The following is an 18,293-nucleotide window of genomic DNA, read 5'->3' as shown; positions in this document are numbered from 1 at the left end:
GCATCCTCCTTTCAAAAATTTTAATTAAAAAAATGACTTCTCACAGAAAACTTCACAATATCAACAATTAGACACATTTTTATGACATGGTGCACCCACCATACAAGTCCCTATGTACATTGTTACTATAGAAACTATTACATATTAGAACAAGTGCATTAAAGTGCATATCACGGGTAAATTCAGGAGCAAGATCAATGTAATTCTCCTATTTTATTTTAAACTTTGGTCAAATATCTGTCACATTCTGCATTCTCTGCAGTTTTTTTACCTTGCGCAATACCAGAAAAATTCAGTTGAAATCAAGCCATTTGAGGTGAATTGGTCCGCCTCTGAAAAAACTTGGCATTTGGATTTCCCGGGAAGCATTGATTTTCGTGACGTCGCGTGCGGGACGCCTCCTTCTGAATCCTACATCAGCGCTGGTTTGTTTATGAGAAAACGACCTGCTGGTTTTCTGCAAATTTCTTCGTTATCGCGTAATTATTAAAATGGTTAACAGATGTATCGTAGGAGGGTGTAGCAACACCAATCATGATGGGATTAGTACTCATCGTTTCCCAAAAGACCGGACAATGAGAGAGAAATGGGAGCACTTGGTCTACACAGGCTGTGCACTGAAACCGTGCAAAGCTCGCGCAGCCTGCTGGCGCTTCCGCAGGTAACGTCACGAATCTGGCTCCAGACTCCCTTGGGATTTTTCCAGACGCATTTTGTTACACTACGTTCAGACTGCAACCTGAAACGACCCATATCCGATTTGTTGTGATATCCGATTTTTTTGTTAGGCCGTTCACATTACCAATTATATGAGACTTGTATGTGATCTCCAATATGAACGGAAAACGACCCAAAAGTGTCCCGCATGCGCAAATTGACACGTAATAAGCACATCTATGTAATACGTAAACAAAAAAATGTGCACTCTTCAAGTTTGCAAGTAAAGCATGGAGATGAGGCGAGACCTGGCGATGTGGTTTTTGTGGCGGCGGCGGAACTCACACAATAATCTGATTAATGTGGGCAGCAGACTAATGAGACCGAAGGTGTCAAATTACTGGAAATTTCCAGAACAATCTTATAATCTTGTAATACAGGATGATTTAACATCCAGGTCCCTACCAAATCCACCATTAGCTTGATCAATTCTATAAAAGTCTATTTAAATTCTGAAAACTGTACAAATGTTGTTGTTTTCCACCAAAGAGGCGGGATTAGCCAACGCAGAATAGTGACTTTTGTCTCTTGTTGATGACGTGTAGGTCGCATGAATGCGACCTGTCCGGTCAGACTGCAGTCGCATGTGAAAATAACGGATATGCATCGGAATTAGGACCACATATCCAAGCGGCCTGGGTCGCATGTGAAAAAATCGGGTCTGTGTCGTTCAGATTGTCAATAACAAATCGAATACAGGTCGCATATGGGCAAAGAAATCAGATATGGGTCGTTTCAGGGTGCAGTCTGAACGTAGTCTTATTTTATTTTTTTCTGCTGTAGACAGATGGCCTTGTGCAAAATTACCCTTCTGGATGAGCGTGTAAAGGGACATTCTTTCATATAAAAAACAAACGAAATTGGTCCAGAATATGCCCTTTAATATAAACCTTGCAGACGGAACTACTGTCAGAGCTGCTGTTATAGAAAATGAATCACCTTCTGACCAATCAGACTCGAGCATTCAGCAGCGCTGTGGTATAATTTCAGTCGGTGCACAGGAAATATTATTAAGAGAATTAAATATCAGAAAAATGCCAGGTTATGGGTTACAGGTTACATGTTGAACATGTATCAGTGCCTTAAAGGTGAAGCCCGGAGCTTAGGAGGATAACAGATCATTACCAAAAACGTATTATAAAACAATCCATTAAGCAGTGATTTGCCGCACGGGGTCATATTAAGCACATGATAAAAAGCTTCAATGAGGCTGATTCACTGTGTTTTCATGCTGTCCATGGCCTCGCCTCCAGCCAAAGCTTTTTAAATCCATTTCAGGAAGAAGACCTAAGCAGGAGGCCATGTTTCAGCTAGGCTTTTGGAGCAATTTTAGATGATGTGGGTGCATTAGAACTACAGACAGAGCCCATTTGTAACACGTTCCCTATGCAGAAAGCATCACTCAGTTTCCACACTCCAAACCCCAAAGTGTTCTGTTCCCCGGTAAAAAGTTTTTTATGCTGCCATGTGAGAGATTCATTATTGAAACAGGAACAAAACTCAGAGCTGTGGGGGTGTTTGAGTGCTTGTCTGATTTGGCTTGATTTTGCAGCACCTCAGGGAGAGAATTAGCGATAGAAGCATTTGTTCTGATTAAAAAAATCCAGAGGCACAAATCACAAGCCATGTCCAGTGGTGCTGGAGTTGTGTTTGGTCCCATTTATAAGATTGAATTCGTAGAAAGAAGTGGAGTCATCATGAGTTTATTACATGTATAAACTGTCTGTTCTCTGTCTCCATGTCCTCACCCTGTGCATGTGCCTTGCCTTTTTCATTCAGCTCTCTGATGTCGGTTTCAATTTCACGTTTTTTTTTTTCTCTCACAGTTGCTTGTTTACAGTCTTTTGGCCTTTGTGTCTCAATGATGCTCATACCATCTACCATTTTTGTTCTGAAATAAAACTTATTGTAACTGAAGTTTGTTAATAATTTTCTGACTATTTGATTCTGCTAGTGATTAATGATGGTGCCTTTAGTTTAAAAGTTCTGCCACCATGTTAAATCTTGAATAAATCACATACAAAAACATTATACCACAGCCCTGTTAAATTCTAAAAGCTGATTGGTTAGAAGATGTTGATTCATTTTCTATGACAGCAGATCTGACAGTAGTTCCAGCTGTAATTCATATGAGTAAATCAATCCGTGTATTATATAGTGAAGCTTTCCTTAAGACGATGTTTATTTAATGACCCTTATGGAAAAAAACCACATGAATTTCCCATGTGATCACGTGGAATACAGGGTATCAGATTTTGTAACATGTGGAAAACATTCACAATTTTATGTGAATTTTATCTCATCTCATCTCATTATCTGTAGCCGCTTTATCCTGTTCTACAGGGTCGCAGGCGAGCTGGAGCCTATCCCAGCTGACTACGGGCGAAAGGCGGGGTACACCCTGGACAAGTCGCCAGGTCATCACAGGGCTGACACATAGACACAGACAACCATTCACACTCACATTCACACCTACGCTCAATTTAGAGTCACCAGTTAACCTAACCTGCATGTCTTTGGACTGTGGGGGAAACCGGAGCACCCGGAGGAAACCCACGCGGACACGGGGAGAACATGCAAACTCCGCACAGAAAGGCCCTCGCCGGCCACGGGGCTCGAACCTGGACCTTCTTGCTGTGAGGCAACAGCGCTAACCACTACACCACCGTGCCGCCCGTGAATTTTATGATTCACATAAAATTAGGCCCAAACCACATGTTTCCCATGTGCAAAACCACATGTGGAATACATGGTATCAGATTCTATAACGTGTTACCATGTAGAGCACATGTGGAAAACATTCCCACATGTGATTCACATAAAATTGGAACAAAACCACATGTTTCCCATGTGCAAAACACATTTTCCACATATGAGAAATCACATGTGAAGTTCATGTGGTTTTACTGTAAGGGGATTATGGAAGGAGTCTCCAGTGTCAGTACATTTTAAGTCTTTGTAAAAGAGAAGAAAAGAGTTGCTAGTAAAGTTAATATCTGTTTCTAACTGCTATATCATAACTGACAACAGGAACTAATTTGTATTGTGGACGTTCCACAACATAAAATGTAACTACTTGTATAATGGGATAAAAAGCATGATGGGTTGTTCTTTTGCTGTAATTCTTTTCATTTAATTATCATTGTTTCTTGGGGAATCTGCTACACTTCAGCAGATCTTTGGTTCTGCAGGTTGCACACAACCTTGCTGGGTTTCTTTCTGAACCAGTTATCAGTATGTTACTTATACAGGGCTTTAACAAACATCAACCAAGGCAACACAGAGGGCAAGATTTGAAAAAAGAGGGGAACAAACCAGCAGGACATTGCCTCACTGATAAGGGATGTTTAAAACAATAACAGCAAAAACAATCTAGCCTAAATTATAGCTTAAATACAAATAATCTCCAAAGCCAGTGTAAGCAGCCTGGGAGTAAAAGCTTGTCCTCAGTTGTTCTGTTGCTGGATTTTCACAGATGAAATTTTTAAAGAAAGAAATCTAAACAAAGAGGACAGACTTGTAGCTAAGCAGTCTAAAAATACAAAATCCTCTTATCTTCTTAAATTACAAATTCATTTTTATGCTAAAACAAATAAAAACCCAGTGACTGTGTTCTCCACAGAGAAGCAAATTATGACAGCTTCCTTACGATAAAGCCTTCCCCACTAGCATTAATTACTTTTTTTTTCTTACAGTTTATGTCGTGTTGGTCAGAGCACAGTTGGAATTTTGACTGGTTTGTAAATGTGTCAATAGAAATGTTCAGCGAAATGAAACTGAAACTTTATTTATTTGCACACTCTTGATTGTGTGATGTAATTCTGTGAACATGTCTTTTTTTTATTCTTTAGTGAAGAATATTTCAATGATGCTACTGTAAAAGGGAGCTGGTCATTTATAAAAATCTGTGTCCTCTGAATCAGCACACTCTCAGCTTTCCATTTCCACCACTTACTGAAACATGACTATATAAACCATCAAATGTATGAAAAATGGACAGCACATCGTGACTAAAAAGCAGAAGTGGACAAAGTACCCGACTTCATTACTGAAGTCGAAATACAGATCCCACTGGTCAAATGTTTCTCCGATACAAGTGAAAGTTGTCCAGTCAAATTTTTACTTAAGTTAAAGTACTGAAGTACTTGCTTTTAAAAATACTTAAGTATTAAAAGTACATTTTCTGTCAACACATTGTTGTATTATTGTCACAACACTTACAAAACGTAATGGCTCTGAAGCAACCGAATGGATTATTTTGTGAATTCACAAAATAAACGCATGCTGTGCCATCATGGTGGTTTAGCGTTAAGCTAGCTAGTGAGTGAAACTCCACCTGACATGCTAGCAAACTCTTTTCAAACTCGAAATCATATTTGGTAGCTAACGCTACTAGAAAAGAAAGATTTCTACATTCTGTTTATTTGGCAAACATATTTCTGAAAGGACTTCAGATAAGTTAGCGTTGTTCATGTTAGCGTAACTCCATTTTTACATGCTAACTAAGAGTGTCCAAGTTAACTAGCTATGTGTAAACGTTAGCCGTGGGCAAGGCGACGGCAACTTGGCGGGCAAATCCATAAAAAGTCATTTGACTAACCAGACTGCACAGCTATTGCAACGTTATCGCTAGCTCTAAAGCACAGACAACTTCACTGCAAGCTTTCTCTTGGAATAAAACGTTTATATCCCTCAATATGCTTCCGTAGGTTAGACGGTAAGTTTTTGTAGGCCGTGATATGGTTCGTTTTCGGCAAACAAAGCAAACATTTAAAATGAAACAACGCTTTATTCTTTTCAGAAACCTGAAACATGAGTTCTAGTTATGGCCCACGGGTGTGTGCATTCCCCAGAAGAACCGCCTCCTTCCATTCTGCCATCAACTGATTGTGTTCAAATAATGCTGCGGAGAAATCATCCATCCATCCATCCATCCATTATCTGTAGCCGCTTATCCTGTTCTACAGAGTTGCAAGCAAGCTGGAGCCTATCCCAGCTGACTATGGGTGAGAGGCAGGGTACACCCTGGACAAGTCGCCAGGTCATCGCAGGGCTGATACAGAGACAAACGACCATTCACACTCACATTCACACCTACGGTCAATTTAGAGTCACCAGTTAGCCCAACCTGCATGTCTTTGGACTGTGGGGGAAACCGGAGCACCCGGAGGAAACCCATGCGGACACGGGGAGAACATGCAAACTCCACAGAGAAAGGCCCTCGCCAGCCGCTGGGCTCAAACCCAGAACCTTCTTGCTGTGAGGCGACAGTGCTAACCACTACACCACCGTGCCGCCCGGAGAAATCATTGATCTTGATTTTATCCAGTCTATGGACGTGACGTGACCCTAGTGATTACTGATCGGCTGTCTCAGTGTCACCTGCGAAAAACCAATCACGTTTTAGCAAAGAAAAGAAAAAACATCCACTTTCAAAGCCACTTCATAGTAACGAGTAACGAGAACCTTGATAGAAATGTAGTGGAGTGAAAAGTATGATATTTGTCTTTCAAATGTAGTGAAGTTAAAGTCATGTTTCCAAAAAAAAAAAATAATACTCAAGTGAAGTACAGATACTCAAAAAGTGTACTTAAGTACAGTACTCAAGTAAATGTACTTCGTTACTGTCCGCCTCTACTAAAAAGCGAAGCCACCACAGGTTTAGTGCCCCTGCTGGCTGGTTGCAGTACAATTTCTAGCCCTGCCCATCCCCATGAGTTTCAATGATAAAACAGCTTATTTTCCGTGCCTCGTCTAAACTGTCTTTCCATCACACAGTGTCTAGTTCAGACAGTATTTTTTTTTTCCTATGCTGATATCTGTACTTTTTTTTATTTTCACCCAGAAAGTAGTTTTTTAAAATGTAATTCTACTATAAAGTAAGTAGGCATGGATACGCTTGGGAATGATGTGATCGACAGCTTTGCTGGAAGAGATTGACTATAGTCATCAAGCTAACTTCAACACAGAATTTACTATCATATACCTGCTTATTTGAACTTTTCTGGAAACATGCACTCATACAAATCGTTAGCCAATTACATTAAAACATTTGAATCATTGACAGGTTTAAAAGGAAAAAGACTAGTTTAATTGTGCTAGCTTAACTGCACTAGAATATATATCAGTACCATTAATGACATCCAGCCAGCCAGCTCTCAAAATTTGTATGAAAGCTATTTGTTCATCAGTGAACACATACACTACTTATAACATTCGGATGGATTTTATTAGTAGGTGTCCTAAATAATAAGTTTTTAACTCTGGAAATGGGCAGGTCTACCAAAGATTTTGGGTTTACCTCACTTTCCTTCTTGTCTCTACTGCACAAACTTGAGAAGGAGAAAATCTCTACCGTGCAGACTCTGGGTGCAAATTTGACAATATGGTGGAGATATTCTGGGTTCATTTCTATAGCATGGAAGTGAACGGGAAGGCGCTGTCCATGTTTTATGTAGTTGACGATATAAACAGTGAAAACTATATAAACATAACTATAGTAACAGTCAGTGCATTTACATGCACTGAGAGAAAAGCGAATTTCTGCCGTTGCTCGACTGAAATCGAAGTTCTAAATGGCATGGAAACGCCTTAGCTCGGCTGAAATTGAACCGAACTCGATTCCTCGCAATCGAGCTACACGACCTAGATTATGCGATTTTTGCCGCGCTACTTATGTATACCCTATCAAGCTACGTAGTCGAGCTGTGTACTTCAGCACTGCCCCTTCCGGAAGTGACGAGTGACGAGACCACAAGCGGGAAACACAACAGCCTCGGTCGGCATGACACTTCACCTTAGCCGCCACTTTATTAGGAACACTTGTGTCTGGGCATGTACGCACCCATTTCCAATTAGTTGGTAAGTTATTAGCATGTTAGCAGGCTAACAGTTAATATGTTCACCATTACAGATCAACTTCAACTTAGTGGCCATTTTATTAGGAACACTTCTGTTCGTACATACAAACACTCTTCTTGTGAACACGGAACTGATAACTTTGTTTATTTTATTCATTTTTTTTATTGAATCAAATACACATTATACAAAGGGTACAAGAAAATAAAACAGTATTGTTATAATTATGCCAGGGGATATATCTCATCTCATTATCTCTAGCCGCTTTATCCTTCTACAGGGTCGCAGGCAAGCTGGAGCCTATCCCAGCTGACTACAGGTGAAAGGCGGGGTACACCCTGGACAAGTCGCCAGGTCATCACAGGGCTGACACATAGACACAGACAACCATTCACACTCACATTCACACCTACGGTCAATTTAGAGTCACCAGTTAACCTAACCTGCATGTCTTTGGACTGTGGGGGAAACCGGAGCACCCGGAGGAAACCCACGCGGACACGGGGAGAACATGCAAACTCCACACAGAAAGGCCCTCGCCGGCCCTGGGGCTCGAACCCAGACCTTCTTGCTGTGAGGCGACAGCGCTAACCACTACACCACCGTGCCGCCCCAGGGGATATATATATATATATATATATATATATATATATATATATATATATATATATATATATATTGGGTGCGATTTGCTGGTGGGGATCATCCCCCCCTCTGGTTTTTATCTCTGCTGAAAAAAAAATCCTCGGGGACAACCCCGTCAATAAAACAAACAAATAAAAAAAAAAGTTGACATGACAGGCATGTTGTGACACAGTTTTCTATGGTCTACATTGCACTCACTTTCAAAATGACCCGAAGTGGCAGTTTTGATGTTCACGAACGTCCCCAGCAAATAGATACATTGTAGATAATAACAATATCTTTGCGTTCTATGCAGGGATGCAAACAACGCGCCTTTTGGCGGATGCCGCCTTTTTCACGGCCGATTTTTTTTTTAGGGGGCACGTTGGAGTGTCTGATTATAATTTCAAAGTAAATTCTGTATTAAAATTACTAAATAAGCAAATCCGTTACAGTCCATGAAACAGGCAGTATAAGGATGAGAAAAAAACAGTTTAAATCGGAAAGCTGCGCACAATGTGAACTGCGCCATCAGAGCAAACTGTTCATTTAGTATTCGTGTATTTTAGTGATTTTCGAGTCACTGTCCATTTAATCTGGAGGGAGAGAAACATCACAGCAACGCGACAAGCAATGCGAACTTTGTTGTGTGTTAGTGTTCGTGTATTTAGTCAGAGAGATAGGAAGATGAATTTACTATCTCTGGTTTAGTGTTCGTTTTCATTTAGTGTTATTCATTTGATATCATCGGATGTTATTGAGCTGTTAGCCTATTGTTACCTTAATTTTGTGACGTTTCATGATTAAAAAAAAAAACATCCCCCCTTCTGGTTTTTTGACAAATCGTACCCTGTATATATATATATATATATATATATATATATATATATATATATATATATATATAGCCTATACAGATAAAAGAGTAATCATAAAAAGACGTTATACAATACAAAAATAGTTTCCGTTCTAACAGCCTTTTCATTAGTGCTGGTAGAAATTGCAGATCTATAATGTTTCACGTCTATACCAAATTCAATGAAGTTAGGTTTTTTGTTTTGAAATTTACATTTATGAATGTAGTATTTGCATAAAAATAACAAAAGATTAATCAAATAATATTGAGAGCCCACATACTCCTTTTCATGAAAACCAAACAAGACATTTTCCCACTGTAATGCAAAGTCTGAATGAATGGAGTCTATGATGACACGAGCAAGCTTACTCCACAAAAGTTTTGAATAAGGGCAAAGCCAAAATAAATGAGTGATAGTTTCTCTTTCAGCCCCACAAAAAGAACAATTTATATTAATATCTTTTTTGAATTTCTGTAAATAAAAATTTGTTGGATAAAATCCATGTAGCAACTTAAAGGATATTTCTTTAACTTTGTTGGTTAAAAAGAATTTTTTAGGCAATAACCAAACTTTTTTCCACCAGATGTCCCCCAGCCACTTGGACCAGTGTGACAGACAAGAAGGAGTAGTAATGTGATAACTTTGTTTATACTCTTGAATAGCTCTTCTTCATGACGACAACCGGAAGTGTACCAACACGATGGGGCGTGTAGCGCCACCTGTGGCTCAGGTGCACAATGCACCTCACACAATAGCTCGATTTCCTTGTGTGCATGTAGGATTGGATTTCTCTGGCACCCCTGCTGGGACCCTTAGCTCGATTACCGACAGTAGCTCGATTTGGATGTGCATGTAAACGTACTGAGTGAAAACTAAAAAAAAAATTAAGAAATGAAAGTTTTACTTTTTTGCCTTTTACTGAACGCATACAGCAAAAAAAATTTGAATGTATACCAATAAAATTTTATAAACAAATAAAAGGTACTAGATATAATTTTTCTACATGTACGAGTCCCATTTTCATCACATACGTATAAAAGGTTATGTTTAAGACCGAATGCAGTAATGAAACACTTTTCTCCATTTTTTAGTTTAGTGTGGCGTTCATAAGCAGGTTACTGTCTAAAATGGTTTAAAGGGGTTTTTTTTCTCTTTAATGTGTGTCAAATGAGTGTTAAATAAGGATTTCTTTAAGAATTGCTTTTTGAATGTAAGTTGCTTTCAATGTTTCTTGTGTTTATTTTCAGGTTGGCTGCAAAGTTGTGATTATCTTCTTCCAGTATTGCATTATGGCAAGTTTCTTCTGGCTCCTGGTCGAGGGCCTGTACCTCCACGCCCTACTGGCTGTCTCTTTCTTCTCAGAGAGGAAATACTTCTGGTGGTACATCCTGATTGGCTGGGGTGCGTAGCCAACATTTTTGAGCAGCGTTTTTTTTTTTTTTTGGAAGGCATCGTGATGGCAGCTATCGTCTAAGGTTCTTTATTTTGAACAGGCTTGAATAAACATTAGATTTATGTATGTTCTGTTACTCAGATAAATATTATTTTACAGTGTAACACAGCGCAGCTCTGTGGGAATGAGTTTCTATATATTCATCAGTGGATCTTTTGCTTATAAGGCTTAAGTATTATTCATGCAGGATAAAATTTCAGGCCATATGTCCGTTAAGTAATGTTGTCGTGGAACATCTGTAGTAATTAGCTTCAATTCTCACAGGCTGCGTGATCTCTGTATAAATTATACAGATGGGAGTGTCTTATCCATATCCTAAAATTACATGCAGGCTACCTACATCTCATTTTAATAGAAATTTATTGTTTTGACATTTATTCTAAGCTCCCTTGTTGTTGGGTTCATAGCTTCATCAGTTGATTATTAATAGGACCATAACATGTACAGTAAGTAGACTGTACCTGTGCTAGGACCTTACCTAAAATGCATTCTTTTAAACAGCATGTATATGTTATTGTTCTGCTTTTTAAACTCAGCCAGTACTCTGTTTTGTTCTCAGTTTTGTTTTGTTTAGTGTTTGGTCGCAGTGGAAGATGATAAAAAGGGCGAGTGCTCCTAGAGGGCTTTATACTGAATAAAAAGCGCAAACCATCTTTCCCCACATGATTTAATGGACTTTTTACCAAAACATCACTTCGGATGGGATTTATTTTGCCTGGGGTCATTTTTAGGGGGCAAAATCAATGTGTGTGTAAGTGCAGTCTGTGAAAATGACTGACATGATGCATTTGCATGGGATTCAAATCCCAGAGAAATCCCACTCTGGTAATAATTACATTACCACCAGTTCCACTTGTAAATCTAATCCAGGTTTCAGGCACAATGCCAGTGGCACCGGTTTGTGGAAATTCCTTTAAAGCAGCGTGCACCGAAAGCATATATACAACGCAAAATGATCAGCTCACAGCAGCTAAATATAACTAGACGCAATCAATCGTGTCCTGAATGCTTCTTGTTAATAACTGATGCACTGGCCGTACAGCCTAGTTTAATCTTGAATTGGCATTATAACGTAATCAACATTGGTGAAGCAAAACAAAAATGTAATGTAACAAGAAACATCATATGTAATGATTTCAGCTGTACTGTCCATACTTTCTTCTCTGAAAAATCATCACAGATTAAGCTCACTGCTTCATGTGGATGACTGACACCAAACTTCAGCAGTTTGTTTTATAGACATTGTCCTTTTGACACTTAGAAAAATCACATTGAAATAAATCTCTACAGGTTAACGTAGTTAACCTTTAATGGATTTGTAGATTTTCATAGCCTGTTTTACATGAATATACAAATTTGTGGAACGAGTAGCATCATCTCATCTCATTATCTCTAGCCGCTTTATCCTGTTCTACAGGGTCGCAGGCAAGCTGGAGCCTATCCCAGCTGACTACGGGCGAAAGGCGGGGTACACCCTGGACAAGTCGCCAGGTCATCACAGGGCTGACACATAGACACAGACAACCATTCACACTCACATTCACACCTACGGTCAATTTAGAGTCACCAGTTAACCTAACCTGCATGTCTTTGGACTGTGGGGGAAACCGGAGCACCCGGAGGAAACCCACGCGGACACAGGGAGAACATGCAAACTCCGCACAGAAGGGCCCTTGCCAGCCACGGGGCTCGAACCCGGACCTTCTTGCTGTGAGGCGACAGCGCTAACCACTACACCACCGAGAGTAGCATCAATGTGCTGTTATTCATTCTTTATCTGTGAGCAAGTTATGCAGTTAAGGCTTAAAGTGTTTGGTCCATATGCATGTCGTTTATACAAACTTGATGTAATGAGTGCATATTTAAATGTCCCTTTCCATCATACCCTGCCTGTTTTTTTGTTTGTTTGTTTGTTTTTGTTAAGTTTAATAGCTATAGCATATGCACTTGTCAAAGAGGAAACCACTGAAACCATTTGTGCATTTGTTCTTCATGGTTTTAGGAGGGCCGATGATTTTCATCACACCCTGGAGCTTTGCCAAAGCCTATTTCGATGATGTTGGGTATGCCATATTCATCACACACCACACATAATAAAGCCAATAAGGTTAACGTCTCCTACAGGGTTAAACCTGAAGCTAATCCCAACTGACAAACTCACAGTGAGTTACTGAGAGTAATTCAACACTGGTAATTGAACCGAGTGCCTCTAGAAATGTATGTTATTATATATCATAGCTGATAGTGGAAAAGCTCTGAGGTTATGTTAAATCATCCATAAAAACACCATTTCGTTTTTTTCCCCTCTATCAGGTGCTGGGATATTATTGAGAACTCAGACCCGTTCTGGTGGATCATCAAAACTCCTATATTAGCTTCTATACTGGTGAGATCAGTCATTTTCAAGTTTGGAGTAAAAAAATCAATTTACGGCTCAATCAAAGGTGACATTGTTGATGAAAATTGAATAACCTGAAGGTGCATTTTATATTGAATTATCTGTCACTGAGCTATATAGCTGATCATCTTAATGTTTTGTGACCTTATCCTTGTATATCATTGCGTATTAGATAAAAGAAAGAGATGTCTAATTAGTCCCATATTTCCCTGAGGACAAAAATATGAAACTGTTGACTGATCTCAGTGCAGCAGTAATGTTACTCAAGACCCAACTGCACTGTTATAGTGTACACTTTTAGTCTTTTAAAGGGGAAGAAAGGGCAATATGAGCAATTCCAGCATTATGGACGTGACACTTGAACTCAAAATGGCAACAAATGACCCAGTGCATGTTTTATTGTCTCCCAGTATTTAAACAGGTGTTGCATATTTTAAGGCTGTACCATACTGGAGAAGTGATAGAACAAGAACAATTCCCATAGTGCATCTCGGACATGCCAGAAAATGCCAATAAAAGATGCGTTATGGATGTGACAGAAAAAGTATCACTTTTCTTGGGTGACTGTACATTTTTATCAAACTCTGTGAAATTGTAAACCTAATGTGGAAATGGAGATATCCATTTGATAGAGGGGTCCAAGGTGAATATTAAAAAATCTTTGTTTAAAATATTTTGTATTTCATGCAGAGTTTCGGAAGGAAAAGTCAGCGTTATGGATGTGACAAAATTCCGTTATGGATGTGACGCGTCTGAAATAGACATGGCATATGTTTAGAAAATCAGCAATTTAACCACCATAACCCTTTGAAAAACTCTCTAAATATCAGCTAAAACTATCAAAGTTCTTAAATAATATTTAGGCTGGCTATTGTTTTGCTGTTTTGTGGATTTTAGCATACATTTCTGTGGCTTGTGGCAATAATATAGAATTGTACATGATCAAAGTTGATTTTAGCTTGGGTTTTACATTATAAGAAAGAAACACTGACAGTGACATATTAGGTTGGTTATAAATTGGTTCAACTTATTCACATCTGTAAAATACAGGCCTAGGTGATATCTCTGGGAGTGGTTTTGATGTATTACATGTTGCTTTATTTTTGCATGGTGAGGTTGACATTTACATGGAATTGCCCATATATAGAGTAAATATAACAATAAAACACACATTAACGAACCTTATTCAAGACTTACAAAAGTTTTTTGTTCTAAGGTTGGAAAGTTATAGTGTTTTGAAAGTAGCTCGAGCAAACTATTTCTGCAGTTTGAACAGCCCACCATGATATTGATTTTATCCAATCAGAATGCACGTTCATTTTCTCTGCGTAACACTCATGATGTATGTATGTGCCCAGTTGTGTTGGCTCATTGAGGTTGGGAATAGCACGTGTGAATCGGAAAGTAGGATGAATTGTAAGTGATTGGCTACACAATGCCACAGTGTGTTGCTTTCGGGTGTAATAACAGGACCGATGGAAAGCATAACGATCCTCCAGACGTGTCTTTTCACTCGTTTCCGCTGAAAAACACCAAGCGAGTTCGAGCTTTCTTATCTTCTTTCGTCATCACCGGAGTCGAGGGTACCTCTCCTAGGTTCAAACTGGTACCCTTCTAAGCCATAGCCTGCTTGCAGTGTGTCTTGCGGGATCTCTTCGTACGATTCGACAGAGCTGTCGCTTTCAGTTGATGCGCCCGACGCCATAATTACACGCTTCTCTCCTAGTGCAGTGGGTAGGGCTGACATCATGGTCTTTTAAAAATGGCGACTCTTGTGCAGTTTAGCGTACCGACTATTATGTTTACAATTACCAAGATATTTCGTTGTTTTCTAGTACATAAATTTGATAGAATACTTAAGAATACGTTACTTTGTCACATCAGCAACCGTATATATTGCCCTTTCTTCCCCTTTAATTTACAGTGCAGTATGCATCCATTTCACTTAGGTTTGTGGAAATTCTTAGTAATTTCCGGGACATACTTTTGCATATTGCATTTTAAGGTACACAATGTATATAAATGTGACCAGGTTTGTACATCAGTACTCAGAATTTAGTAGGTAATACTGTAGAACATATAGCTAACGCTTGTGTGTGTTATACATACATAACATGACTATACGGCCATAAGTTTCTGGACACCTGACCATCATGCCCATATGTGCATGTTACAAATCCCATTCCAGATTTAGTCCATTTGCTTTTTTAATAACCTCCACTCTCCTAAGAAGGCTTTGCACTACATTTTGGAGTCTGGCAAACCATGTTTTCATGAACCTCGCTTTGTGCACAGGTACATTGTGATGGTGGAACAGGTTTGGGCCATTTAGTTCCAGTGAAGGGAAATTGTAATGCTGCAGCATACAAAGACATTCTATACAGTTGTGCGTTTCCAACTTTATGGCAACAGTTTGAGGAAGAACCACATATGGGTGTGATAGTCAGGTGTCTACAAACCTGGCCATATAGTTTGTATGATAACTCACTATTCTTTACAACCATGGTGAGCAGATACAGTGGTGCTCGAAAGTTTGTGAACCCTTTAGAATTTTCTATATTTCTGCATAAATATGACCTAAAACATCATTAGATTTTCACACAAGTCCTAAAAGTAGATAAAGAGAACCCAGTTAAACAAATGAGACAAAAATATTATACTTGGTCATTTATTTATTGAGGAAAATTATCCAATATTACATATCTGTGAGTGGCAAAAGTATGTGAACCTTTGCTTTCAGTATCTGGTGTGACCCCCTTGTGCAGCAATAAGTGCAACTAAATGTTTCCAGTAACTGTTGATCAGTCCTGCACACCGGCTTGGAGGAATTTTAGCCCATTCCAGAACAGCTTCAACTCTGAGATGTTGCTGGGTTTCCTCACATGAACTGCTCGCTTCAGGTCCTTCCACAACATTTTGATTGGATTAAGGTCAGGACTTTGACTTGGCCATTCCAAAACGTTAACTTTATTCTTCTTTAACCATTCTTTGGTAGGACAACTTGTGTGCTTAGGGTCGTTGTCTTGCTGCATGACCCACCTTCTCTTGAGATTCAGTTCATGGACAGATGTCCTGACATTTTCCTTTAGAATTCGCTGGTATAATTCGGAATTCATTGTTCCATCAATGATGGCAAGCCGTCCTGGCTCAGATGCAGCAAAACAGGCCCAAACCATGATACTACCACCACCATGTTTCACAGGTGGGATAAGGTTCTTATGCTAGAATGCAGTGTTTTCCTTTCTCCAAATATAACGCTTCTCATTTAAACCAAAAAGTTCTATTTTGGGCTCATCCGTCCACAAAACATTTTTCCAATAGCCTTCTGGCTTGTCCACATGATCTTAAGCAAACTGCAGATGAGCAGCAATGTTCTTTTTGGAGAGCAGTGGCTTTCTCCTTGCAAGCCTGCCATCCACACCATTGTTGTTCAGTGTTCTCCTGATGGTGGACTCATGAACATTAACATTATCCAATGTGAGAGAGGCCTTCAGTTGCTTAGAAGTTACCCTGGGGTCCTTTGTGACCTCGCCAACTATTACACGCCTTGCTCTTGAAGTGATCTTTGTTGGTCGACCACTCCTGGGGAGGGTAACAATGGACTTTAATTTCCTCCATTTGTACACAATCTGTCTGACTGTGGATTGGTGGAGTCCAAACTCTTTAGAGATGGTTTTGTAACCTTTTCCAGCCTGATGAGCATCAACAACGCTTTTTCCGAGGTCCTCAGAAATCTCCTTTGTTCATGCCATGATATACCCTGTCCACACTAGGGATTTTGTAGTACGAAACTATTTAGTAGTACGAAACTACTTTCGTACCGCAACACCTGTCCACACTAGCAACTATACCGGTACTGTAGCGGTATAACTGTATCGGTACGAAACCCACAAATGTATGGGTTTCGTACCGGTACAGTATCGGTACTGTAGCGCTTCGCTGTAGTGTGGACAGATGAAGCGGCTCTGTATCGATACAAATATAATGCGCATGTGCAAAGTCACACACCTCAATCGATGTCTTCGCTGAATAAAATAGTGAAGAATGGAGATTCGTTTGTTTCTTTCTCAACTGCCTCGCGCGTTTTATACGATTCGACTGAATAAATGACCACCAGAAATACAGACTGTACATTGACAACAAAAAGCACACACACGTTGTTTCATCCGCCATATTCTCGGAAGGAAGTTACTTGGTAACCACGGAAACATTTCACGCACGCACATTTCAACTACCGTGAAAGAAAACCGCAAACATTTCTCGCTAGTGTGGACAGATGCACTAAACTGTACTGGTATACTTTGTATCGATACAGTTATACCACTATCGTACCGGTATAAGTGTGAACACAGCAATACACTTCCACAAACACGTGTTGTGAAGCTCAGACTTTGATAGATCCCTGTTCTTTAAATAAAACAGGGTGCCCACTCACACCTGATTGTCATCCCATTGATTGAAAACACCTGACTCTAATTTCACCTTCAAATTAACTGCTAATCCTAGAGGTTCACATACTTTTGCCACTCACAGATATGTAATATTGGATCATTTTCCTCAATAAATAAATGACCAAGTATAATATTTTTGTCTCATTTGTTTAACTGGCTTCTCTTTATTTATTTTTAGGACTTGTGTGAAAATCTGATGATGTATTAGGTCATATTTATGCAGAAATATAGAAAAATCTAAAGGGTTCACAAACTTTTCAAGAACCACTGTATGCATCTCAGAATGCCCAACACATCAAATTTTGAGATGAATTGGCTACAACAGAAGGTTGACCTCATCAGGTTCCAAGAACAGGAATCTGAGGCTACACTGGGCATAATCACTGCCTGATTGTCTGATTGGATAATTGTATGAATTAGTAGATATACAAGATTTTCTATTACAACTAGCCAGTGAGTGTGTTTACCCATTATATTTTATAAAACGTTTGCACAGCAGAAACAAACGGGTTTGTACGCACACTTAATCTTTATATGCTCATCTTTTAACCCTCATCCTACCATGCTATTTTACACCTTAATCTTACCATGTGGGGTCCGTTTGGACCCCAATACTTTTCTTTAAAATTAAAGCTTATAAAGACAAAATCATCAGATAAGTTTTGTTCAGAACATCTTGTATTAATAACAGCAATACACTAAAGGGCCCAAGGCATAAAGAACACACTTAACCTTCATCCTACCAGCCAATTTTACATACACAAACTACCAGGCGGGGTCCGTATGGACCCCAGGAGGGAATACCTTGAAATCAATGCAGTAAGAACCAATTCACTGCAGCAAACAGACATAACTTTATTGAAGAACAAAATCCACTATGGCTGAATATCAATGATGTATTATAAATGCAATAACATTGCAATAATATTGCAAGA

The 18,293-nt window shown here is 39.3% G+C and overlaps 1 protein-coding gene across 1 annotated transcript in view; it reads left to right on the top strand.

The window, feature by feature from the left end:
• vipr1b (vasoactive intestinal peptide receptor 1b) overlaps positions 1–18,293 on the top strand; it is a 135,231-nt gene that overhangs the window by 111,594 nt on the left and 5,344 nt on the right. Inside the window, exons 7-9 of the mRNA XM_060899909.1 lie at positions 10,304–10,457; positions 12,512–12,572; positions 12,823–12,895. Of these exons, the coding sequence (XP_060755892.1) occupies positions 10,304–10,457; positions 12,512–12,572; positions 12,823–12,895 (288 nt within the window). The remainder of the gene's footprint in view (positions 1–10,303; positions 10,458–12,511; positions 12,573–12,822; positions 12,896–18,293) is intronic.

Source organism: Neoarius graeffei, chromosome 19, assembly GCF_027579695.1.
Source record: "Neoarius graeffei isolate fNeoGra1 chromosome 19, fNeoGra1.pri, whole genome shotgun sequence".
Taxonomy (NCBI): domain Eukaryota; kingdom Metazoa; phylum Chordata; class Actinopteri; order Siluriformes; family Ariidae; genus Neoarius; species Neoarius graeffei.
This window is presented reverse-complemented; position numbering and strand designations above follow the sequence as displayed.